This window comes from Drosophila rhopaloa, unplaced genomic scaffold (genome assembly GCF_018152115.1).
Source record: "Drosophila rhopaloa isolate 14029-0021.01 unplaced genomic scaffold, ASM1815211v1 contig_115, whole genome shotgun sequence".
Taxonomy (NCBI): Eukaryota; Metazoa; Arthropoda; class Insecta; order Diptera; family Drosophilidae; genus Drosophila; species Drosophila rhopaloa.
Window position 1 is genome coordinate 19,359,364 of NW_025334990.1, and position 24,776 is coordinate 19,384,139.

Genomic DNA, 24,776 nt, shown 5'->3' on the forward strand with positions numbered 1-24,776 from the left:
AGCTAGTCCTGGCAAAACCTTAAGAATACTTACATAGGTCGTACGCTCTGGTTTTATTGGTATGTTTATATATGTTTATTCTATGCGATAAGGTAAGATAAGTGGGAATAGCATACTTGGGACTTTAGTCCCTGCGACACACTGCAATCAAAAAAGAAAACAGGCTATAATGTGAAGCATAGATTCCTTCTTCCATACTTACATTCGTCTGCATCCCAGCCTGGCTCGATGTCCAGCTGCTTATTGCGCTCCTTCAGCCAAGTGAAGAGTGGGGCAAAGTACTCCAGGATGCCGCGTCCGCTCAACTTACGCTCCCCGGTGGCAATCTCCATGACATCACGCCAGTGGCGAGTGGCTCCCAGCTGCATCATGTCGCGCATTTTCTTTCCCGCCTCCTTGCTGTCGTAGAAGTCGCAGTTGTGCAGCGGGAATTTGGGATCTCCGGGCTTGTATTGGCCACTCGCCAGGCAGAAGGAGCGATAGAACTGGAAGCCCAGGATCTCGGCAATGAATTTTCTGTGTAAGAGCCAGTGGATAGAAAGGTGTCAACAATCAATAACAAGTATTGTAACAGACTTGGTGTTGGAGGTTTCCGGGTTCATGCCACGATAGAACTTAAAGTCCAAATCGAAGTCCTTGTTGTTCCTTTGCGATGGCGGCTGGACTCCGGCGAATTTATCCTGCAGACCCCAGTAGGCGCAGTTGTAGTCCTTCACCCCGATCCGTCCGTCCATCACGTCCACCAAGAACTTGTCATTAATGAAGTACTGTGGGACGGCTATCAGAGTGTGTACGCCCATGCGAAAGAGTCTGTTGAGCGACTGCTGCTCCGTGAGACTGTCGTTCAGCAGGATGTGGAGGCGGTGCAGGTGGCGCGCAGTGCCTGAGGCCAAAACAACTGTCTCAGCCATGGCAGCGCCGAAACCAGGACATGGCTCCGTGTCCAACCCGAACGGCAGCTGCTCCTTGTAGAGGTAGTACTGAAGTTCAGCCATTGTGCCATGGGTCTGCATCAGCTTCTTGTAGTCCAATTTGGGGCAGTAGCGTAGTGCCACGTCCGGCGGGAAATAGTACACTTGCGACTTGCAGTCCGGCCCTCCCTCGTCGTCCTTCATTCTCCGCGAGTAGAGATCGTAGAAATTCCTGGGTAGGAGAGATTTTTGAGTAGCTCATACAAAGGTATTTAAGGGTTACATGGGTCCCACTTTTAGGTATTTAAAATATTGGGAAATGAAATATAACTAAAACAAGAAAGGAAAGCTAACTTCGGGCGGAGCCGAAGTTGAAATACCCTTGCAGAATATTCTGCAAATTATATTCTCCAAAATCATTCATAATGCATTCTTAATACTCATAAAAATCCCAACTTCCTAACTTTAAAAGCACCAAAGTAATATCATTTCCAATCGTTCAGTTATATGGCAGCTATAGAATATAGTCGGCCGATCCTTATGAAATTTGATATGTCGGATTGATTAGGCAAAAATAAAACCCATAGAAAATCCCAACTTCCTAACTTAACAAACACCAAAGTTATGGCATTTCCGATCAATCAGTTATATGGCAGCTATAAGATATAGTCGGCCGATCCTTATGAAATTTGGTACGTCGGATTGATTGGCCAAATATAAAACCCATAGAAAGTCCCAACTTCCTAACTTAACAAACAGCAGAGTTATGGCATTTCCGATCAATCAGTTATATGGCAGCTATAGGATATAGTCGGCCGATCCCGGCCGTTCCGACTTATATACTGCGTGCAAAGGAAAGAAGGGTGTGTGCAAAGTTTCAATTCGATATCTTTAAAACTGAGAGACTAGTTCGCGTAGAAACAGACAGACGGACAGACAGACGGACAGACGGACAGACGGACAGACGGACAGACGGACAGACGGACATGGCTATATCAACTCAGGAGGTGATCCTGATCAAGAATATATATACTTTATAGGGTCGGAGATGTCTCCTTCACTGCGTTGCACACTTTTGACCAAAATTATAATACCCTCTGCAAGGGTATAAAAAAGCGTGTTGGTATATTCTGTAGGCATGGATCGTGCAAATTGAACATGTCCTGGTGCGACCAGTCAGGGACAGGAGGCTGTGGTAACGCAAGGCATTATAGAACATTTGGTAGAACATTTTTAATGTATTGCTTTACAACTTAAATAATGAATTAAATAATAATCTGGAGCATAGAATTTTTGCCGGTGAGATAAAAAACAAAAATGTAATATTTAAGTTTTAAAACTAAAATGCTGATCGAAATTTGGAAAATTTTTAAGTGTAAAATATTCATCAATTACTTACTCTGTGAGAACATTTAGACCCAGCGATTCAAAGAACTCGGCGGCTTTGCGGTTGATCTTGACGGGCGTTACTAGTACCTCCTCCAAACGGCGATGAACAGAGGGCAGCTGATGCTGTTTGCCCTGGTGCGGGGTACGGAAGAACTGGTGCGGGTACCAGTCCTGCGACAGGATCTGGTCCATTATGGGTGCCGATATGGCGCCGTCACTTTTTGTGTCCGCCTTGGGGTAGGTTGACTGCACCTCGTGGCGCAGATAAGCGTGTAGCTCGCGGTAGAGTGGCATGATCTCCCAAACGACCGCCTCTAGTTCCGCCTGAAAGTTCTCCGTGTCGTAGTTGAGGTACCAGGTGCGCGAGGGCGTCACGTGCCCGTTGTAGGTGGCTGCGATCCTCAGAAGGCGCACGTAATCGATAAAAGTGGACTTGGCCGTCTCCTTCTCGTTGACTGCTTTGCGCCAGGCAAACCAGTTGGCAAAGAGATCCTCGTAAAGCTTGGTGCGCATGTTTTTATTCACGATCTGTGGGTACATGGCCAGGGGGCCATGGGCTGAGCAATCCTCCTGTTGGCAAACCAGCTGGCCGCTCACAAAACTGTGCGTTTGCCGCAGAAGGTCCTTGGCCTGCTCGTAGTCCTTTGGCCGGAGTCCCTGCAGCTGCAGCTTGGCCATGCGCTGAACACGCCTGCGCATAAGTGGGTCATCCAGTTGTGCCACTGGCACTACACTTAGGTTAGCAGCCAGATCGTAGAGCAGTCGGTAGGTCTCCGCCTCCACCTCCTGCTTGGCGTTCAACACTTGTCCGCCCAGCGGCGACTTGCCCTTGGCCGTGAGCTGGAGGAAGATCCTGCGCTGTAAAGACCAGATGTTGCGCATGCGGCTAGTGGCCATATCAAGGATCCGCTTGGTGGACACTTCATTTCCCGCAGTGTGATTGGATCTGGAGAGGCAGTCCCCCGACGAGATCAGCAGGAGGATCAGAAAGGGTACTCCTAACAATGACAGCCGCATTATGGCCTGGGGTGGCTTCCGCTTCGCCTCGATAAGCTTATCTGGGTGCTTGTAAATTCGGCTTGGGCTTTGCTTCCGACTCGGGCGGAATCTCGAATAGAACTGAGCTTCCAGACGAGTTGCGAGTTTATCACTTTGGGGACGGAGCTCTGAGCTTATCTGCCATTGCGAAACGAAAGAACCCCAGCTAGCGATCTCGCGAGCCAACGTTGCGTATACGTCACGTGCTGGTTCCGACATTACGTATACGCGGAGTGTGCCAGCCAGAGGTAAAAATCGCAGAGGGGAAGGCGGAATGCGTCCTTACACCATTTTAGATTGATGAGCAGCGTCCGCATGTTGCTGGCTTTGTTAGCCAGTGGCCTTGTATATTCGGCTTGGGTTTTGCTTCCGACTCGTGCGGAATCTCGAATAGAACTGAGCTGCCAGACGAGTTGCGAGCTTATCACTTTGGGGACGGAGCTCTGAGCTTATCTGCCATTGCGAAATGAAAGAACCCCAGCTAGCGATCTCTCGAGCCAACGTTGCGTATACGTCGCGTGCTGGTTCCGACATTACGTATACGCGGCGAGTGCCAGCCAGAGGCAAAAATCGCAGAGGGGAAGGCGGAAGGCATCCTTACACCATTTTAGACTGATGAACAGCGTCCGCATGCTGCTGGTTTTGTTAGCCAGTGGCCCATATTCAAGCTTAATCATTTTGACATTTTCTCTGCAGCAAAAAAGGGACGGTGGCGGGGATCTCTTTTGGCCCGCGGTGCAGCAGCGAAGGATTCGGAATCGGAATTTAAATCGGACGAATAGGGGGAAGTCGGTCGTGTGGCATGTGGCACGGCATTTGTTTATGCCGGCTGACCTGCAAGCAAACGCGAGGGCGCGGAGAAAGTGCGCGCACGACAGCGAGAGAGAATTTCCCTGACGAGTCCTTTTTCGGCAGAATACGGGGGAATTTGATGTGTGCTGTGTGTGTTTTTTCATCGCTCTGCATCGCGGTCGCCCTGCAGATTACGTCAAACGGAAAGGAAAACCCGTTAGCCGAGCTCAGTCGCCGACGAACCTTAGAACCGAGCAGTCGCCATGCGAGCGCACGTACGTACAGTGGCCCAGTGTCTATGTGTGAAGTGAAAAAGCACAAGGAATATGGTGAAAAGCGGTGGAAGGCAGTGTAAGGCCTGAAAAGGCTAGAGAAATATCGCAGAAAGGACCCGCGCACACACTTAGCCGTACGCGTTAGCAGAACAAGTGCATTCTGTGCGAGGAAAATTCTTCAGCGCCCAAAAATAGAGTGAAATGTGTGCTGCATGTTGTTCTTGCTGCTGCTGTTGCGCGGGGGAGGGGCCACGGCGGAAACTAACCTACATTTTCGCGCTCTTTCGCACGCTTTCGCACACAGACACACACACTGGCAGGGAGGCCCCTGGCTATCCCGCTCGCTCTCACTTGCAGGGCCGCGAAAGAAATCAACAGTAAATTGTAATAACACTTCTCAGTCCGCTGGAGTGTATGTGTGTGTGTGTGTGTGTGTCAAACACTGTGCGTGCCCCAAGTTTTTTGCTTTGTGTTGTTTCTGTTTTTGTTGCTGGTTCCGTTTCCCCACACCACTACCACCCCCATTCCCATCCACATTGTTGCACAGTTGCGACTAAATAAAAATGTAATTAATGTAAAATAAAATCAAATAAAACACAGCCGCAGGAGCAACAACAACTGAATCGGGAATAGTGATTGGGCCAGTGTTGGGAATTGGAAATGGAAGTGGAAGTGTAAGAGTGGAAAGCGAGGCGAAAGTGAAGTGCAATAGTGTGTGTGTGCCCGTATTGCAGGCCCAAGAAAGTAAAATACGAAAATAGATATAGAAATAGAAATAGCCATAGTGAACGCATATAAGCGATTACATAAAGCCCAGCTATTATCCCGAACATCAAGCAACCAGAATTACAACTGCAGCGGATAGTAAACAACTTATGGCCAATGTTTAGAGGTAAAATCGAACCTTGAAATGGGTGGGGAGGTAACCACAATGTGGGGCCATAAATTAGCTCTTGATGTGCACTTAACTAGGCGGCCACACTTTCGCTTCGCCTCGTGTCGTATCCCTTCGTTCTTCCTTTCGTGCGAGAGCTGAAAATGGCGGGGGGGGACTGAGAAGAGGATTTGTAGCACAACTTTAGGGGCCAACTGGCAAAGCTCTGCCAGTCGCACTTTTATGGGCCAACTTTAAACCCACCGCTGGTCACGCCCAGAAACAGAAACGGAGTCCGCCCCCAAGGGGAAGACCCCGCCGTAAAATTGTGATCCAACAACACATTGTTTAATGCCTTCAGCGCCGCTCTTATTGTTGTAATAAAAGTGTTTTTGCCGATTTGTGTGTGCTCGGACCAACAACCAACAGACAACAGATGCAGGTGGATCTGTCTCCTATGGCAGCCCAGCCTCCGGGCCTAATGGCCGTAGGAACATCCCTGCCAGCCCAGCCATCCCATTCATCCCACTGCCGTCCCGCTGCCAGCGAATTTCCGCCAGCAAACATCAACTGCCATAACGGGGAGGTGGAAACTTGATATTGAATATTTTATGGGTGCCTTCATCTAACGCTTTTCCATTTTCGCTGCCAGTTGCTTGCAGACGTGTCAAGAAGTTTGCGAAAAACACAACAGAAAGCACAGGCCTTCACAGGCAGATGCCCCCACATATACATTTACATGTGGAGGAGGCACAACAATGCCGGGAGCAAAATCAACAAAGCGCCGAGCAATGAGCAGCATCCCCTGCCACACCCCCTCCTACGCCACTGCCCACGCAACCTCATTGCTTTTTGTTGGGCGCCCATTTATCAATTCTTGTATCTTACTTTGCTTGCGTTGGTGTGCGGGGAGATGCTAGATTGTGTGTGTGCCCATAATGTTAATTAACTTTATCTCGTTCAAGCTTTACGTCTTAAAGCGGCGCTCATTTCCCGGCACTCGTCTCAATCCCCCCGCTCTTTTCCCCCCACTCGCAGGTGTTTATCTCTTCCGTTACGCACATTACACACACGTAAGTCGAGTGAGTCGTTACGTTACGTATACGTACTGCACCCGGGGAAAATGTCTTTCGAAATCTTAATGACCTTTCAAACGTGAGCTTATAGAGTTGTTAAAAACATTTATAAATATCCAGTTCAATCTTATTTCCATTTTAAGGAAATAGTTGCAGTCCTGCAACACAGAATCAAGGAGCATACTAATTATTATAGCATTAGTCAAAAGTTTACAACGCAGTGAAGGAGAATTTTTAAATTAATTTAAAGAATTAAAGAAATAATTGCAGCTAAGATTCTTAAATTCAGAAAAATCATTACTTTTAAATGCGAAAATGTTTTTTTTCTGAGTGTGCCGTGTGTGTGCGTGGGTTGGAGGGTTGGCGACTTGAGCTCCCGGGGATTAGCGCGCTGCCAATTACCGTTACACGACTCGAGGCAGAGCAATTGCGGGCAGAGGCGATTTAATTTACTCGCATTCCCCCTACTTACATAAGCTTAAATCTCTCCACTCACATCAATTTCTTTCCATCTCTTCCATTTACAAAACAGACGCATCGCAAAATGTAAAGCAATAATCAACACAACAAAGCCAAAGCTCACAATAGAAGTAGACGAAAAATCTGAGGAGCGAGGAGACGAGCTGAGGCGATGCCAAATGCCATTATTGGAAACGGTCGTAGTCATAAGATTTGCATAGCATAGCAATAGCAATACCAATAGGCATCATGAAAGCCCCCAGCGTGATAAGCACAACAACAAAAACAGCATCAGCAATAGTAGATACTACGCACAAAATGGTTAACAAAGGGAACGGTGACAATATTAACGGTAAACTGAGCGATCCGCTCGCCTGAAAAGTGAGACAGACATATGAGCAGTGTTCGAAAATCGAGTGAGAAGCCAGCTAAGAGAGAGCGAGGAATGAAGCAGCCCTAAGGACCTCGGCAAGGACGAAGGACCAACAGCAACCAGAGGCAGCCGCTGCAGCAACCAACCAAACGACGACAATCAGTCAAGATGAGTGATGATCAAGCGGTGTCCAACGATGAGAAAGGTGAGTCCCCTAACCGCTAAGCCCTGCTGATACTGCTATTGATAGTTTTCCAAGCCACCCGGCCTCATAAATATTATTCTTGCGTGTCCAGGGGGATGGGCAATCTGGGGCTTGGTAATGGGGAGGCCATCAAATCTGTATGCCAGGGCAAATGCATTGAAGGGCCAAGAGGGCAGGTGTCGGGGGCACGACTCCTGCTCCTGTTCCTGCTCCTGCCCCCAGCTCCTCCGACATCCTGACAGCGACACCTGCACGCCAACTAAGCGAAAGTCGTGCACAGTGGTTGTGAAGCACAGATGCGGTTGACTGAAGTCAAAAGACCTATTTTCAGACAGTTATGAAGACTTTCAAAGGATTGGTAAAAGTGGGTTGATAATGCCCCGTGTAAAAGTACCCATTTAAATATATTGGCTATAGGTAGATTGTTCAAGCCTTGGAATCTGTAAAGCATTACATTGTATTGGCGGAAACAAATTTCTGTCAACAAATCTTATTTAAGCTGTCTTTTTACAGGTGAAATAACAATTAGACGTTTAGTGTTTTTAAACGATGTAAAATTGATTGAACTCGTTAGTCGTTTAAGGGTGGCTGGTTCTCTACTGCATCTTTATTTGTCGGATTCCAAATTCGCCTAAATAGTTCTGATGTTATAAACCTTTTTTTATACATCTTTTATTTCTGATTGTTTTAAAACCCCGAAACCGGTAGCTTAGAAACTTACATGTTTTACAAACATAGTAATTGGGAAAGTTATGAGCTTGAAAGCGATCATTAATCATCAGGTTATTGCAGGCATTTTGGGAGTTCACTTTGTTTGGGAGCCACCCACAGTGCGAGATAACGGAATGCCGACATAGGAGTGTCGGGTTTGGGGTGGCAAGGCCGAAGGCATTTGCCTTTTGTGCGTGCTGTGCGTTTTCCTGCCACTTCCCGGACTCCCTTCCTGTCCTCCTGTTCGGTCCTGCTCATCAACATAATTAAATAGCATTGCTCATTGTGTGCTGGCGATTGCTTGGCCGGTTCTTGGCCTGTGCCTTGGCTTGTTCATGGGCATGAGCTTGGGTCTGGGTCTGGGTCTTGGCCAATAAAACAAGCATGGAATCGAAGCGGCTTAATGGCAGGACAGGCCGACCCTAAGGCCGTTTAAATAAATGATAAACAAATCGAAAATGGGAAGCGGTTTTGCTGGACGCAAAAGCTTCGGCTGATGACTGGCCATAAGTTACGCAACCGTTTTTCAGGCGCCGATAGAGAGCGCAATTTGTCCTTTCGGTCGCCGGCGGGGGGAGGGGAAGGCCTGGTGGGCGGATGAGTGGGCGGTGGGCGCCATTGTCAGCGGAGGATATTCATTGGGGAGGTGAACAATGCACAAAGGCCAGCAGGCGCTGCCTGCTGCGGATTACGAATATGAACGGAAACGGAAACTAATTAAATATGTAGAGCAATTGCTGCTGCATCTCGCTTTATTCTCCCGATTCGCTTTTTCACTTTTGTTTGTCCCGCATCGCTGCATCGGCTTCTCCTTCGGATTTGGCTTTGGCTTGGGTTACCTTCCTTTTCGCCTCGTAGCCCTCGAATTGGATTTGGTTTTTGGCCAGGGCCAGGAAGCAAGTGGAGAGCGCCCCATAGAAAGTGGCCCGTGTGCGAGGGGCGTAATTGCCCCGCCCCCTTAGTCCCCGCTCCGAGTCCCAATCCCAATCCCATTTCAATTTCCATTCACCATTGAACTTGTGCAAAGGTCTGCGCAGCTGCAACTGCAACTGAAGCAGCAACACCAATTGCAACTGCAACTGCAACAATAGCTGCACTAAAAGAAAGTAAGTTAAATGAACCGAAAATATGGCAAGCAATTCAGCAAGACGTTTTTAAAGTGTCACTTAAAGTTTCAAAAATAATTAAAAGTTGAAACACTCTAGAACCCTTTTGCTGTTTATTATATTTGCATTGTGTTGCACTCTTATAGCCATAAAATGTATAAATATCTAATCAGAGTAATGCTAGTAAAACTAGTCCCTCAGTTTCTTTATCAACTTTCGCTCAAAATGTGAATTGTTTTTATACATTTAAGGTATTTCAACGAAACTAAATTCACTAAATATAATACCTCCCTTTATCTTAACAATATTTTCACTTGTATTAGTCAAATGAAAACTTTTCTCGCCGTGTGTGGATGCAACTGGTTTTTTGGGAAAACAACGACATTGCACGTTGTGAGTTGCTTTTGGGTTTTCTGTGCCTGTGTGCAATTTCCTTTTTGTTTTTGGGTGCTTTGAGAATGGTTTTGCTTCCGCGTGAAGATGCGGCGGCGAGTCTGGAGTTTCGATTATGCAACACGGGGAAGATGTGCGTCTTGCATCTCATGTTAATGTGCGACCGCCAACCGGTTGCCCATCGTCATTGCCGTCATCATCACGGCAGCAGAAGCAGCTTCATCATCGTGAGCAAGGCCCTCGCTAAAAGATGTAATCCAGCATCGAGAGATGCTCTTATGGTATTGAAATGCAGCTCCAATGCTCCAGCTCCCAGTTCGAACTTCATTCGACACAGCATTGTGATTATGATCGTCATTACGGTTTGATTGGCAACAGATTGTTGCGTTGGAGTCCCGCTCGCTGGCAGCTAGCTCCTTATGTAAGCCCGCTTTTGTTTACCATCCGAAACAGTTTAAATGTGTATTAATTATTCGGCAACGATGGAACCTGCCGAGCTGCCAAGCTGCCCAGATGAGAAATGATAATCAGCGACGTAATCGAAATGGCCGGATGGCCCCGATTCCGGCGGTTCGGATGAAGACTGCGGCCCACTCGCTGGCTCAGTCACTCAATGCTAATGAAAACTGTGGCTAATCAACGCGAATGCATAACGGAGGGGGCGGGCTGGCGGTGGGTGTTGGGTGGCCAGTGGCCATGACCTCTCTCCGCTGGCAGTCCGTCAGTCGGACGACTCGCTGATGTAAGAGCGAAACAAACCCACGGGACGGTACTTTTTTTGCCAATGTTGCAGCGCCGGAGCATGACAAGATATTTTTGATGCTGCTGCAGGCGAGGCTTAACCCAATATCGCTCGAGAGCCACTTTCCGAGCAGGCTTTCGAAAAGGAGAAGTTCCAGGGGGCCACCGCCCACTGACCTGGCCCAAACCGAAGAACAGAACCAGTTTCGCCGCCCCAGTAAATCTTTAGCGCTAGCGATAACAGCATTATCGGGACAATTTCCGGCGCGGCTGGACGGGAACGGCCATCAATGGGTTAATGACCAACGACCCGACCAGCAGCCAATTCAGCCCACCACCCTTGGCCAATTGTTATGCAAGTCCGGAGCAACAATAAGGAATTGCCAATAGGAAGTTTGAATCTGCATAAACATCCATATACATGAACGTCAACAAAATACCTAACGGTTAACAGCCAGCATCGACGATATGATAAAGTGGCTATAACAACGAGCTCTGGGCCAAAACTGGAACTGGTCAAGTTGCATATTACCACAGTTTGAGTTTCGATTTTAACTATTTTCGGCAACCAGCCCAAAAAGCTTAGGGCCACTCAGATTTTCTCTCAAACGAAAGTGGAGCAGAGAAGCCAATGCTCCTCGGGAGAGAGTGAGTCAGTGCACAGGGAGAAAAAAGGGTTTTAAAATCTAACTTATTTTAATCGAATTTCCCAATTTTTAAAATTAATAAGCAACTTACACATAGTGGCTATATATTAATTTGTAACTTTGCTTCTTAAAAATATGGAACAACAAAATCATAAAGTAAACATTAAAATAATCTGACCATATATGGAAATGGTTTTATATTGTATAATAATAGGAAAGCTTGGATTCTCTTTTCGTCTTATATTTTGTTTATACTTCAAGAACGATTCCTGGTGAATTTCTTTGAGTGACTTTCTGCGATCTCAATGAAGTCTAAGAAACAGGTTTTGTTTGTCGTGTAAGATATTTCTTATGAAAAGCGAAACAGCTTTGATACACTTACGTTGGCTACACACCGTTTAATATAAAAACGTCGAATCGGCTTAAAATAATTTTTACATAGACTATACAAAATGGCTCAACTTCTTTCCGTGTACGAGTGAGGGAAGAGCGGAGTTTGCAAAGGGCACATGCTGGGGATGATGTGAAAGGTCAACACTCTCGCGATCCGCAGAAAGGGAGAGTGAAGAGTGGAGAGTGAAGAGTGAAGAAAAGCAAAACGAAGACGCGGCCATGTGGCCTTCAATGGGTCGCGGTCGTGGAGCTCCAGTGGGTCTGGTCGTCGCCGCCGAAAGAGATTATCTTTGCACTTGCTCGGCGGCGTCGCGATTGCTTATGTAACCCCATGGCTCCCGAGTGGAGACGAGGGCTATAAAACGGCGCGCAGTCACGATTGCCGAATCATTTCCAGTCGGTCCAGAGGCAAGCTATCATCCAAGAGTCCTTGGCAACGAATCCAGAGAAATGGCAGCCCGCTTCATAGTGAGTTTACCGCGGCGCACCACCAGTCCAGTTGGATCCTAACCCCCGATTTCCTCCACCAATCCCAGATCAGTGCACTCCTGCTGGCCAGTCCGGCTGTTTGGGGCAAGCCCACATTCGGACGCGAGCACGTCCACATCCGCATCCACCTTCCGGAGAGCGGTGGCGACCACGGCGACCACGGCGGCCACGGAGGCGGTGACTTCGGAGGCCACGGAGGCGGCGACTTTGGCGGTCATGGAGGCGGTGGCTACGAGATTCACTCTCATGATGGAGGCTACAGCGGCGGCGGCGGCGGCGGAGGCGGTGGTCATGTTAACACCTACGCCGTCATCACCGAGAATCACGGAGGCCACGGTTCCGGCGGATATAGCTCCGGCGGATACAGCTCCGGCGGGTACAGCTCCGGCGGGTATAGCTCCGGTAACGATGATGCCAAGATTGCAGCCATCGCAGCGGCCGCCGGTTCGTCGTCTGATCACGGACATGGCCACAGCCACGGCGGCAGCGGCGGCGGACACGGTGGAGACTACGGTGGCCATGCCATCGCCAACATCGCTGCGATTGCCGCCACCTCGGACTCCTCCGCCCACGGAGGCAGCGGTGGATACGGGGGCTACAGCGGGGGCGGACACGGCGGTGGTGGCCATGATACCCAGTTGATTGCCGCTGCTGCCGCCAGTGATTCCCACGGCTCCGGAGGTTACAGCGGTGGCTCATCGGGCGGATACGATGGCGGCTACTCCGGTGGCTCCTCCTACAGCGCCGGCTCCTCCTACAGCGGTGGCTCCTCTTACAGCTCCGGAGGATACAGCGGTGGACATGGCGGTGGCTACAGCAGCGGCGGCGGATCCAGCTACGATACCCAGGTGGTGGCCGCTGCTGCTGCTTCCGGCGGTGGCTCCTATGGCGGATCCGGATCCTCCGGCGGAGGTGGCGACGGGTACAGCTACTCGGCGCCAGCTTCCGGCGGCTGGGCGGGATCCAGCTCCAACTGGAAGTAGGCGGCAATGTCCGGCCTTGGCCATCTGGTCGTCTAGTCTACCGCATATGCCCTTCAATTCACTCCATCCACGGGACTCTTAACTTATATACGACTTGTTCGCTCATCCATATTCCACACATCCTCACGCGATGCTGATGTACAAAATAAACCATGTTAGTGTAATAATTTAAGCCGGCCTCCGAATTATTTTATCACTCACCCGGACACATTCGACTGTGCTTGACGACTGTTACGACCACTACTTCCCGTGCTTGGGCCGGACCTTGTCGGCCTCCTTCATGGGGCCGATGTAGTGCCGCTTGAACAAGTCGTAGATGGTGAAGTAGACGGCGCTGGTCAGCCCGGCCTTGAGCAGGGTGGGCGACATGCCCTTGTAGAAGCCTCCCAGTCCCTCCACCCGGAACGTGGTGGTGATGCACCCCAGGATCGTGGGGCAGTCGGGGTTCCGGCCAAAGCTCTTCCGGTCGTGCTTGAAGGCCACCAACTGGATGCGCTTCTTGAGCAGGTCCGCCGGGTAGACGAGCATCTTGGCCGCCACCCCGGACAAGGCCCCGTTGAGGAAGAGGAAGCCGCCGTGGATCTCCTGGCGCTGCTCGGGCGGCTTGGCCATCAGTACCAGGGCGTTCAGGTACTTGTAAAACAGAAAGTTTCCCCCCACCAGCGGGAAGATCTGCGCCAGCGTGAAGGGCAGTCCCCGGAAAAGACCCGCCCAGCCCTCCAGCCGGTAGACCCTTCGCAGCCCGTGCAGGGTGCTCATCTGGCTGCGGTGCGACGAGGGATCGGCGGCCACTATCTGCGTCCGCACCACGTCCAGGGGCTGGGTCACCAAGCCGCCCAGACACCCGGCCAGTCCTCCGCAGAAGAAAAACATGAGGAAGGGACGCTCGTTCCAGAAGGGCGAGTGGTGGGCCATGTAGCGCAGCTGCTCGTAGCACCAGAACTGCACCAGGGCGTAGGTGACACTCAGCACCTGGCCGGAGTTGTGTCCACGGAACATGCCCCGCATCCCCTCCTCGGCGTACACAGACTTGATGGCGTGGATGACTCCGCGGTACTTGGAGCCCTTGTGGTTCGTGACTGGCTCGACCTGCATCTGGAAGCGGATCTTCAGCACGTCCAAGGGCTGGGTTATGGTGCGAGTGGCGGCTCCGGCGATTCCGCCGCCGACGGCCTGCATTACCTGGATTCGCGCCGAGTTCTCAGGCATCGGGGGGTGGTGGGTGTGGGCTCGGTTCCACGAACGGACTCTCCAGCAATGCAGGAGCTACAATGGTACGCAAAGTTGTGAGATGGTGTGTGGTCATTCCGCACTGTATTTAATTATTGAGTGGACACTGGCTAGGCTTCGTTTAAGTTCGTGTCCATAACTCAAAATTCTGCTGGATTTTATATGTTTAAACACAAATAATTTGTCTGACAATAATATAAAGGATTACAGTTCGGAGAACTTTTAAAAGCATAATTCCTGACCCTAATGGACATCTAGTTCAAGAGCTTCATAAGTAAGATTTATTTTATCGCACAAATTGTTAGTACAACTATTTAAGAATATGTTTTTATTTAACTTGCGTGAATCCAGCTTGAACAGATTCTGACATATTTTATGTGAAAGTTTGTCTGAATATTCAAAAAAGGGATCCCTTGTTTCAAATGTGTATATTTATACCTTTGCAATATAACTTTAGTCAAGAGTTTGCAGCGCAGATTTCCGACTTTATCAAGTATATATATTATTGATCAGCATTATTTCAAGGAGTCCCATAATTGGACCTCCAGATTCCACAACTTTACCAAATTTTATCCGATTTCAAAGTGGGATACCTCTTACGACTCGTGTTCTGATTCTCTAAAAATCTGCATTCAAATTTATCACTTTAACGTTGATCAAAATTTTGACCCATGTTCATGTTAGTTATTTCTAAGTTTTCGATGACTTGAAAAAAGGGGTCCCATAATTGGACTTCCAAATGCCACAATTTTACCAAATTTAATCCGATTTCAAAGTGGCATACCTCTTACGACTCGTGTTTTGATTCTCTAAAAATCTGCGTTTAAAATTTTTCATTTAACTTTGATCAAAATTTTGACCCATTTTCATGTTAGTTATTTCTAAGTTTTAACAAAAGGGGTCCCATAATTGGACTTCCAAATGCCACAACTTTACCAAATTTAATCCGATTTCAAAGTGGGATACCTCTTACGACTCGTGTTTTGATTCTCAAAAAATCTGCGTTTAAAATTTTTCATTTAACTTTGATCAAAATTTTGACCCATTTTCATGTTAGTTATTTCTAAGTTTTCGATGACTTGAAAAAAGGGGTCCCATAATTGGACTTCCAAATGCCACAACTTTACCAAATTTAATCCGATTTCAAAGTGGGATACCTCTTACGACTCGTGTTTTGATTCTCAAAAAATCTGCGTTTAAAATTTTTCATTTAATTTTGATCAAAATTTTGACCCATGTTCATGTGAGTTATTTCTAAGTTTTCGATGACTTGAAAAAAGGGGTCCCATAATTGGACTTCCAAATGCCACAACTTTACCAAATTTAATCCGATTTCAAAGTGGGATACCTCTTACGACTCGTGTTTTGATTCTCAAAAAATCTGCATTTAAAATTTTTCATTTAACGTTGATCAAAATTTGGACCCATTTTCATGTTAGTTATTTCCAAGTTTTCGATGACTTGAAAAAAGGGGTCCCATAATTGGACTTCCAAATGCCACAACTTTACCAAATTTAATCCGATTTCAAAGTGGGATGCCTCTTACGACTCGTGTTTTGATTCTCAAAAAATCTGCATTCAAAATTTTTCATTTAACGTTGATCAAAATTTTGACCCATTTTCATGTTAGTTATTTCTAAGTTTTCGATGACTTGAAAAAAGGGGTCCCATAATTGGACTTCCAAATGCCACAACTTTACCAAATTTAATCCGATTTCAAAGTGGGATACCTCTTACGACTTGTGTTTTGATTCTCTAAAAATCTGCATTCAAATTTATCACTTTAACTTTGATCAAAATTTTGACCCATTTTCATGTTAGTTATTTCTAAGTTTTCGCCGACTTGAAAAAAGGGGTCCCATAATTGGACTTCCAAATGCCACAACTTTACCAAATTTAATCCGATTTCAAATTTGGATACCTCTTACGACTTGGGTTTTGATTCTCTAAAAATCTGCATTCAAATTTATCACTTTAACTTTGATCAAAATTTTGACCCATTTTCATGTTAGTTATTTCTAAGTTTTCGATGACTTGAAAAAAGGGGTCCCATAATTGGACTTTCAGATGCCACAACTTTACCAAATTTAATCCGGTTTCAAAGTGGGATACCTCTTACGACTCGTGTTTTGATTCTCAAAAAATCTGCATTCAAAATTTTTCATTTAACGTTGATCAAAATTTAGACCCATTTTCATGTTAGTTATTTCCAAGTTTTCGATGACTTGAAAAAAGGGGTCCCATAATTGGACTTTCAGATGCCACAACTTTACCAAATTTAATCCGGTTTCAAAATGGGATACCTCTTACGACTCGTGTTTTGATTCTCAAAAATCTGCATTCAAAATTTTTCATTTAACGCTGATCAAAATCTTGACCCATTTTCATGTTAGTTATTTCCAAGTTTTCGATGACTTGAAAAAAGGGGTCCCATAATTGGACTTTCAGATGCCACAACTTTACCAAATTTAATCCGGTTTCAAAATGGGATACCTCTTACGACTCGTGTTTTGATTCTCAATAAATCTGCATTCAAAATTTTTCATTTAACGTTGATCAAAATTTAGACCCATTTTCATGTTAGTTATTTCCAAGTTTTCGATGACTTGAAAAAAGGGGTCCCATAATTGGACTTTCAGATGCCACAACTTTACCAAATTTAATCCGGTTTCAAAATGGGATACCTCTTACGACTCGTGTTTTGATTCTCAAAAATCTGCATTCAAAATTTTTCATTTAACGTTGATCAAAATTTAGACCCATTTTCATGTTAGTTATTTCCAAGTTTTCGATGACTTGAAAAAAGGGGTCCCATAATTGGACTTTCAGATGCCACAACTTTACCAAATTTAATCCGATTTCAAAGTGGGATACCTCTTACGACTCGTGTTTTGATTCTCAAAAAATCTGCATTTAAAATTTTTCATTTAACGTTGATCAAAATTTGGACCCATTTTCATGTTAGTTATTTCCAAGTTTTCGATGACTTGAAAAAAGGGGTCCCATAATTGGACTTCCAGATGCCACAACTTTACCAAATTTAATCCGATTTCAAAGTGGGATACCTCTTACGACTCGTGTTTTGATTATCTAAAAATCTGCATTCAAATTTATCACTTTAACGTTGATCAAAATTTTGACCCATTTTCATGTTAGTTATTTCTAAGTTTTCGCCGACTTGAAAAAAGGGCTCCCATAATTGGACTTCCAAATGCCACAACTTTACCAAATTTAATCCGATTTCAAAGTGGGATACCTCTTACGACTCGTGTTTTGATTCTCTAAAAATCTGCATTCAAATTTATCACTTTAACGTTGATCAAAATTTTGGCCCATTTTCATGTTAGTTATTTCTAAGTTTTCGATGACTTGAAAAAAGGGGTCCCATAATTGGACTTTCAGATGCCACAACTTTACCAAATTTAATCCGGTTTCAAAGTGGGATACCTCTTACGACTCGTGTTTTGATTCTCAAAAAATCTGCATTTAAAATTTTTCATTTAACGTTGATCAAAATTTGGACCCATTTTCATGTTAGTTATTTCCAAGTTTTCGATGACTTGAAAAAAGGGGTCCCATAATTGGACTTTCAGATGCCACAACTTTACCAAATTTAATCCGGTTTCAAAATGGGATACCTCTTACGACTCGTGTTTTGATTCTCAAAAAATATGCATTCAAAATTTTTCATTTAACGTTGATCAAAATTTAGACCCATTTTCATGTTAGTTATTTCCAAGTTTTCGATGACTTGAAAAAAGGGGTCCCATAATTGGACTTTCAGATGCCACAACTTTACCAAATTTAATCCGGTTTCAAAATGGGATACCTCTTACGACTCGTGTTTTGATTCTCAAAAAATATGCATTCAAAATTTTTCATTTAACGTTGATCAAAATTTTGACCCATTTTCATGTTAGTTATTTCTAAGTTTTCGATGACTTGAAAAAAGGGGTCCCATAATTGGACTTCCAGATGCCACAACTTTACCAAATTTAATCCGGTTTCAAAGTGGCATGCCTCTTACGACTCGTGTTCTTATTCTCTAAAAATCTGCATTTAAATTTGTCATTTTAACCTTGATCAATTTGTTTCCGATGTCTTGAAAAAAGGTAACGCACAAGTGGACTTCTAAGTAAAAAAGCGAATTAAGTGAAAAACAACACCGTCTTTTATTTTAAAATACAAAAAGCTTTTCTATGGTATAGATTTTATATTTAAAAAAACTTATAGCCTAATGTCGAATGTCTTCCTGTGCTAATTACTCCGATCTCTTCCAGCTGTCGCCAAGCACCAGGTCGTTGCGTATACGCAGAGGTCGCAGGTCAAGCACGAGAACCGGCACATCCAACTGGTGCGTGAGTACGGCTTCCACCCGCGCACCAAGGCCTCCGTGGAGGACGGCGACGTGCTGCCCCGCAAGTTCGAGCCCTTTCCGGAGCACATGTACGGCAAGCCGCTGGAGGAGATTGACACCTTCATATACGAGGAGGTGAGTCCACCCCGATCGCTCATTACCCGCGGCCCCACCCCAGTTGGCCGCCCATTGGCTCGAATTAGAAAGTCACAGGGACACGAACCAGCCACGGAATTCGGATTCCTGGGTCTGGCGGGCAGCGCAAGGGGATGGGATGCAAGCGGCGGAAATGGAACGCCGCGCAGGGCTGTTGCTTTTGTTTTGGTGGCTTCGTTTTGTTGCACTTGCGGCATTGTGGGCACAAGTGGAAGTGCACTTTGGCGGCAGGGAAACCGGGGTTAATGGAAACGCCTAGAACGGCCCTCGTGGGCCCTCGAAAGCCAAAAAGGAAATCAGCGTAAATGCCGCGCGCTCGTTAAATTTCAAAGGTGGGAATAAATTTTGGAACTGCCTCAAACAAAGGACACACACAATTGCGCACACGTTTGGCCACCGAGTGTGCATGTGGTGGTCGGTGCTGGAAATATGGGTCATGTCATGCACAGGGCTCCGGGCAGCAAAGTTGACAACCGTATTTACGTGACTCAAACAAACTGGCCGGAGTCGGAGTCGCTGCCGCAGCAGCCGCAAAGGACAAATTATAGGCGAACATGCAAGTGTACTCAAGACTTGGCGGCTTTCGGGCCACGTGTCGTGGCAAAATAATTCCGGATAGCGGCCCGGACTGGACTGGGCTGAATAAACATGCAAGTGACCGGCCCATACGGGCCTGCAATATGATGGGAGCTACGGGGAGACATGAGATGAACGTACCTGTGACGCCGAGTGATGTGTTTATCGATCGGCTAGATATCCCACTAAGTCCAAGTCAAACAGTCCGGCAATCTATAATTAAATCTTATTGGCCAGAGGCTTGCAGTCCTGCAAATTCCTACTGCGAATAAGGTACATTTTCTGGGTCACAGTGACTACTGCGAGGGGTGCTGCACTGGTGTCCCACATTCTATAATTAAATCTTTGTTAAAACAAATGGGCACTTTCCGGGTCGCAGTCACTGAAAATCACTTCCCAACTCAGACGGCTATTTTGTGAAGCTGTCCACAAGGCTTTGCTTAAATCCTTTTGACGGAGTCCAGCTAATTCCCAAAACAACTTAAGTCACAATGACCCGCTACATAAATCTTGTGTAGTCAAGCAAAGCCAAAAATAAACTACAATTAAGTTTTCAATGCCTTCCTCGCTCATCAAAGATAAAATGTCTGCTGAAACAGGCCAATCATTTCCAAATTAAATCTGTTGGTCATTGGCTTATATAAATTCTATATAGTCAATGGGCCGAGTCCAATAATATCTTAAACTAAACCAACTAAAAGAGAAGTCCCAATATCTTCGAAAAGCCGCAAAAAAGAGCGAGTGTAAAAGTCGTAATTAATTGATATTATTTAACAGTGACTCCTCCGTTCATCTCTGATAGTGTAAGCTGAAAACTAGCCAACAATTAATGCCCTAATCTTTTGGCCAGTTGCTTTAAGTACCTTTCCCAACCATAGTTTGTTCCCTTGGAATATAAGGTTTTAGTTGGGCAAACCTACAGTGACTCCTGAATCGTTTACCCGCTCAGCTTAGATGAAAAGTGGAGTGCCAGCCCTCAAACAGCCACTGCAGGTGGAGAATCAAAGTGCTTAATTGCATTTAATGGCACTTTGCTGGCAAACAAGGCCGGCTGCTTCTCTCCGGCGACATGATAAGACGCAGACGCCGCATGTTTGTCCGGAATCCTGAACAAGGTCCTACACAACTTTTCATTTCGGGCACTTAAAAGTACACACGCTTATCCTTAAGCTCCCTGCTAGCCACAATCCCTAACCGCATTTTGGGGGAGGGGAATGAATGGCATGGCATGCAAATTTACAGCCCGGCGAGGCCCACAAAATGGTAAATGGCGAACTGCCCCCCAATCGTAATTTTCGCTTGTAACATTAAAATTTCTGCTTACTCGGCTGAGCGACGTTTATGTGTGTATTACAGTGACAAACGACCTTCAGACAAGTGGGCTGACTGGGACAGGCCGAAACATCATCCCCGGCAGGCACATCTGCATATATAATTGAAGAAATCAGGGCGCTAATGAACAACTCGGTTTGGCCCGGGCAGCTGCTTCAGGTTTAGTTTCGGTGGCGCTGCTCCCCTCCGGCGGCAAACAAATCGATATTCCGAGTGTGGCCAGGGAGGGGAGCGTGCCGGAGCGGAACGGCATGACGAGCGCAGGACACGCGCTCCCTGGGGGCAGTGGAGCACCAGCGGCAGCAGTTCCTCCGTCCGACTCCGGCCCATCTCCAATCGCACATCCACAGATCCAATCTGCGGCTGGCCGATAAGCATCCATGTGTCCATGGGACCGGGGAGGAGGGCTAAAATCTAGACATTTAAAAGGCGAAAACGCTTTTGGCAAAACGTGCTCTCACGCACATATAGACACATGATTCGCGAATGTGGTTATGTCGAAAGAGCACGCCCGCCTCGTTTTCTCTTCTTTCTCCGTTCTCTCTCACTCTCATTAATAACACATGCTTTTTCTCGTGGAACCTTGGCGAAAATCCAGTAATTTATTAGAATCAATTTTTACGAGAAATGGAAACGTGAATTTTAAATGCACATGTACGTTTGTGTGAAAACTGGTTTTGCAAAATTACATGTGGGACCCTCATTAGAGGGCAGCCCAGGCGGCGTGTTTCGTTTGGGTTTGTCGGCATCAATCAAAGGTTCCTGTAATACGACAGAAATAAACCCGAATTAGAACCTCGCGTGCGACGGATGGGTGCTCCCGGGGGCAGTGGATATAGAACTCACCATTTAGTGGGCAAAGGCGCTGCGCTTACTTGGACCTTGCACGCATCTTTCTGCGCTTACGCTTCAACCTACGCATACGCTTCTTACGCCACTGCAAACGAGAGAAAACACGGTTAATTGCGGTTCACGAATGCGCATGCATTTACTATTCACTATATTTCTGAGAGAATATCACTTGTGCACTTGTATGAACTTATTTTACCTTAGCTCTCATTTTCCTTCTGGTCTGGACGACGGTTTGAGAACGAAAGAACGAATATCAAACGGAAGTCGGCCTGCTAGCCTCGCGTGTCGATTTGACAGCCCGTTGCAGGGTTGCTTCTGGCCGATAGCCGACCTATCGATAGTTGTGCTGCCACCTATGGACGGCCATCGTTGCCATTTCATTATAGTCCTGTGCTGCCATTTGCCGTTCGCCTTAGCTCCTGTTTATTAATTAAATTTAACATTAAATTACTGCCAAAGTGTCGTAATGTGCTTTAATTAACTGGGGTCCTGACTTGGACCGCCCGCCCGCACTGCTGACTGAAAGGTAGACACTGTACACCGAACAGCACCCTGTACACCGCCCGCTCTTTTTGAATTGCAGACCTTCTGCGTGGTGTCCAAGCGGTTCCGTAAGAACTACATCCACCGCTTTACGGGCACAAAGAGCCTGTTCCTCTTCTACCCATGGAGCCCGGCGCGGCGCGTGTGCGTCTACATCGCCACGAACCAGTTCTTCGACTACTGTGTCATGGCCACCATCCTGTTCAACTGCATCTTCCTGGCCATGACGGAAACGGTGGAGGAGGCGGAGTACATCTTCCTGGCCATCTACTCCATCGAGATGGTCATCAAGATCATCGCCAAGGGCTTTCTGCTCAACAAGTACACGTACCTGCGCAACCCGTGGAACTGGCTGGACTTTGTGGTCATTACCAGCGGCTACGCCACCATCGGCATGGAGGTGGGCAACCTGGCGGGACTTCGCACCTTTCGCGTGCTGCGCGCCCTCAAGACGGTGTCCATAATGCCTGGATTGAAGACGATCATCAACGCGCTGCTACACTCCTTCCGTCAGTTGGCGGAGGTCATGACCCTGACCATTTTCTGCCTGATGGTGTTCGCGCTCTTCGCCCTGCAGGTCTACATGGGCGAGCTGCGCAACAAGTGCGTGCGCCAGGTGCCCACCGACTGGACAAACGTGTCTCACGCGGATTGGCATATGTAAGAAGGAGTAAGACAAGTGGTAGTCAGTAACGTGATTTAATTGCGGATACATTTCGTTTCAGCTGGGTCAACGACACCGACAACTGGCTTTACGACGAGGATGAACTGCCCGTGCTGTGCGGCAACTTGACCGGAGCCCGCCACTGCCCTTTTGAGTACGTGTGCCTATGTGTGGGCGAGAATCCCAATCATGGCTACACCAACTTTGACAACTTTATGTGGTCCATGTTGACGACGTTCCAGCTAATCACATTGGATTACTGGGAGAACGTGTACAATATGGTGCGTATTTAAAGAGTTCTGTATTTGAAAAGGGTTTAATACAGAGCTTCTTTTAGGTGCTGGCGACCTGTGGGCCCATGAGCGTCTCATTTTTCACGGTGGTGGTCTTTTTTGGCTCGTTCTATTTGATCAACCTAATGCTGGCCGTGGTGGCCTTAAGTTACGAGGAGGAGGCCGAGATAACGAACGAGGTAAGTCCATCTCATCCTTACATAATGCACGACCCATTTTTGGTGTTATTACAGGAACGGAAGAAGGACCTGCTGGACCATCGAGACGACTCCACGTTTAGTTTCGATCCGTCGGTGCTAAACGTGAAGAAACTCAACAAGAACAACAAGAAGAAAATCGACTCCCGGAAAGGCGTGCTCCTGGCCTCGTATAGCAAGAAGAAGACGCGGCGAAAAAAGGGCAAGGGCGGCAAGGAAGGTGGAACCAATGGTAATGGAAACGGCAGCAATGGCAACGACCCCAAGTCCCACTCTGCTACTCCGAGTCCGGGCCCAAGTCCTCGGCACAGCGCCACGGAACGTCCCTCGGCACTCACCCTGCAGGCCCAGAAACAGTACCAGCAGATGGAGCAGCAGCACCAGCTGGCCAAAGCAACAGGTGGCGACGCCAACACTGCCTCCGCTCCCACTCCAAAGGGACGCATCAGCTTTCAGGACAGCGGCGTGGGTGTGAAGAATCCCAACATGCTTTACCCCTCGGACTATAAGGGCCAGCTCATCGCTAGCAGCCGGCAGGCGAGCTCTAACTCTAGTGGCGTTAATCGCGAGTCCTCGCAGGACGACTCCGGGGTGGTGGACGATCATGAGGAGCAGGATACGGCCAACGAGCTGGGCCACGTATCTACCGTGGAGCTCGCTCTTTCTCCCCGTGAAGTGCGCCTCATCAAGTGCAACGGGAACATAGCCCGCATCAAGAACCACAATGTGTACACTTTGCACCAAGAATTCTCCTCGGAGGTGGTTGTGATCGGTAAGTTAAAAAAGCTTCTTGTTGGAAAGGATGTAATGTATCTGTATGGTCACTACCAGATGATTTGCCCGACCGGAACTGTGATCGCTGTGTTCACTGGTGCACCGACTACGAGAGCTGGCTACAGTTCCAAAACTGCCTATATAAAGTGGTGCGAGATCCGCTCTTTGAACTGGCCATCACTCTTTGCATCGTGTTAAACACCGCCTTCCTGGCCATGGAACACCACGGGATGAGCGAAAGCTTTCGCAACGCCCTGGATGTGGGAAACAAGGTGAGTTTAACCTCCGCATCATGCAGAATGAGCCTAAATTTCCTGTTTCTTCACAGGTCTTTACGTCCATTTTTACGTTCGAGTGCATTGTTAAGCTAATGGCGCTGTCCAAGGACTTTTTCCTGTGTGGCTGGAATATCTTTGATCTGCTGATAGTCACTGCGAGTTTGCTGGACATCATCTTCGAGCTGGTCGACGGCCTTAGTGTCTTGCGCGGCTTGCGATTGGTAAAAGTCTCCATTTGAAAGTCCCTCATTTAATTTGTTTTATATTACAGCTGAGGGTATTGAAACTAGCTCAATCGTGGACTACAATGAAGGTGCTCCTAAGCATTATAATCTCAACGATCGGTGCCCTCGGCAACCTCACGCTGATTTTGGTTATAGTCATTTACATATTCGCCGTCATCGGCATGCAATTATTCTCCAAAGATTATACGCCCGAGAAGTTCGACCCGGATCCAGTACCAAGGCGAGGCCTGATAGAATTATATTTAAACTTTAAAGCTAATTTTGTGTCTACTTTTGGGCAGATGGAATTTCAATGACTTCTTTCACTCGTTCATGATGATATTTCGCATTCTGTGCGGCGAATGGATCGAGCCTCTCTGGGACTGCATGCGTGCCGAGGAGGAGGTATAACTACACGACCCGATGACTACTGAAGTGTACTAAA

At 47.1% G+C, this 24,776-nt stretch overlaps 4 protein-coding genes and 1 long non-coding RNA gene across 5 annotated transcripts in view; 2 read left to right on the plus strand and 3 right to left on the minus strand.

Annotated features, from left to right (window-relative positions):
- Positions 1-34: 34 nt before the first annotated feature.
- On the minus strand, positions 35-3,558 carry LOC108047946 (angiotensin-converting enzyme). Its single transcript, XM_017128377.2, has 4 exons — positions 2,311-3,558; positions 577-1,143; positions 203-516; positions 35-141 (listed from the first exon to the last, which is right to left on the minus strand). The coding sequence occupies exons 1-4, from the start codon at positions 3,555-3,557 to the stop codon at positions 125-127; spliced, it is 2,145 nt and encodes a 714-aa protein (XP_016983866.2). The 5' UTR covers position 3,558; the 3' UTR covers positions 35-124.
- Positions 3,559-4,375: 817 nt separating this feature from the next.
- Positions 4,376-24,776, plus strand: part of LOC108047935 (sodium channel protein 60E) — a 34,881-nt gene continuing 14,480 nt past the window's right edge. Inside the window, 12 exon segments of the mRNA XM_017128361.2 lie at positions 4,376-4,481; positions 5,140-5,297; positions 6,888-7,392; positions 18,366-18,577; positions 21,942-22,561; positions 22,627-22,846; positions 22,903-23,037; positions 23,092-23,827; positions 23,887-24,101; positions 24,158-24,328; positions 24,379-24,572; positions 24,634-24,736. Of these exon segments, the coding sequence (XP_016983850.2) occupies positions 7,356-7,392; positions 18,366-18,577; positions 21,942-22,561; positions 22,627-22,846; positions 22,903-23,037; positions 23,092-23,827; positions 23,887-24,101; positions 24,158-24,328; positions 24,379-24,572; positions 24,634-24,736 (2,643 nt within the window). The 5' untranslated portion in view covers positions 4,376-4,481; positions 5,140-5,297; positions 6,888-7,355.
- Positions 11,405-13,027, plus strand: LOC108047938 (keratin, type I cytoskeletal 9). The gene is made up of 2 exons (XM_017128365.2): positions 11,405-11,851; positions 11,920-13,027. The coding sequence occupies exons 1-2, from the start codon at positions 11,834-11,836 to the stop codon at positions 12,853-12,855; spliced, it is 954 nt and encodes a 317-aa protein (XP_016983854.1). The 5' UTR covers positions 11,405-11,833; the 3' UTR covers positions 12,856-13,027.
- Positions 12,873-14,536, minus strand: LOC108047937 (mitochondrial thiamine pyrophosphate carrier). The gene is made up of 2 exons (XM_017128364.2): positions 13,057-14,536; positions 12,873-12,988 (listed from the first exon to the last, which is right to left on the minus strand). Exon 1 carries the CDS (start codon positions 14,062-14,064, stop codon positions 13,096-13,098), a length of 969 nt encoding a protein of 322 aa, XP_016983853.1. The 5' UTR covers positions 14,065-14,536; the 3' UTR covers positions 12,873-12,988; positions 13,057-13,095.
- Positions 21,074-21,688, minus strand: LOC108047939. Its single transcript, XR_001769463.1, has 3 exons — positions 21,555-21,688; positions 21,353-21,443; positions 21,074-21,268 (listed from the first exon to the last, which is right to left on the minus strand). It is a non-coding gene; the product is annotated as an uncharacterized LOC108047939 (long non-coding RNA).

Coding starts and splice junctions, on each gene's coding strand:
- LOC108047946 (XM_017128377.2), bottom strand. CDS start 3,557: ATGTCGGAACCAGCACGTGACGTATACGCAACGTTGGCTCGCGAGATC. Junction 1,144..2,310: donor GGTCTAAATGTTCTCACAGA/GTAAGTAATTGA, acceptor TCTCCTACCCAG/GAATTTCTACGATCTCTACT. Junction 517..576: donor CCGGAAACCTCCAACACCAA/GTCTGTTACAAT, acceptor GCTCTTACACAG/AAAATTCATTGCCGAGATCC.
- LOC108047937 (XM_017128364.2), bottom strand. CDS start 14,064: ATGCCTGAGAACTCGGCGCGAATCCAGGTAATGCAGGCCGTCGGCGGC.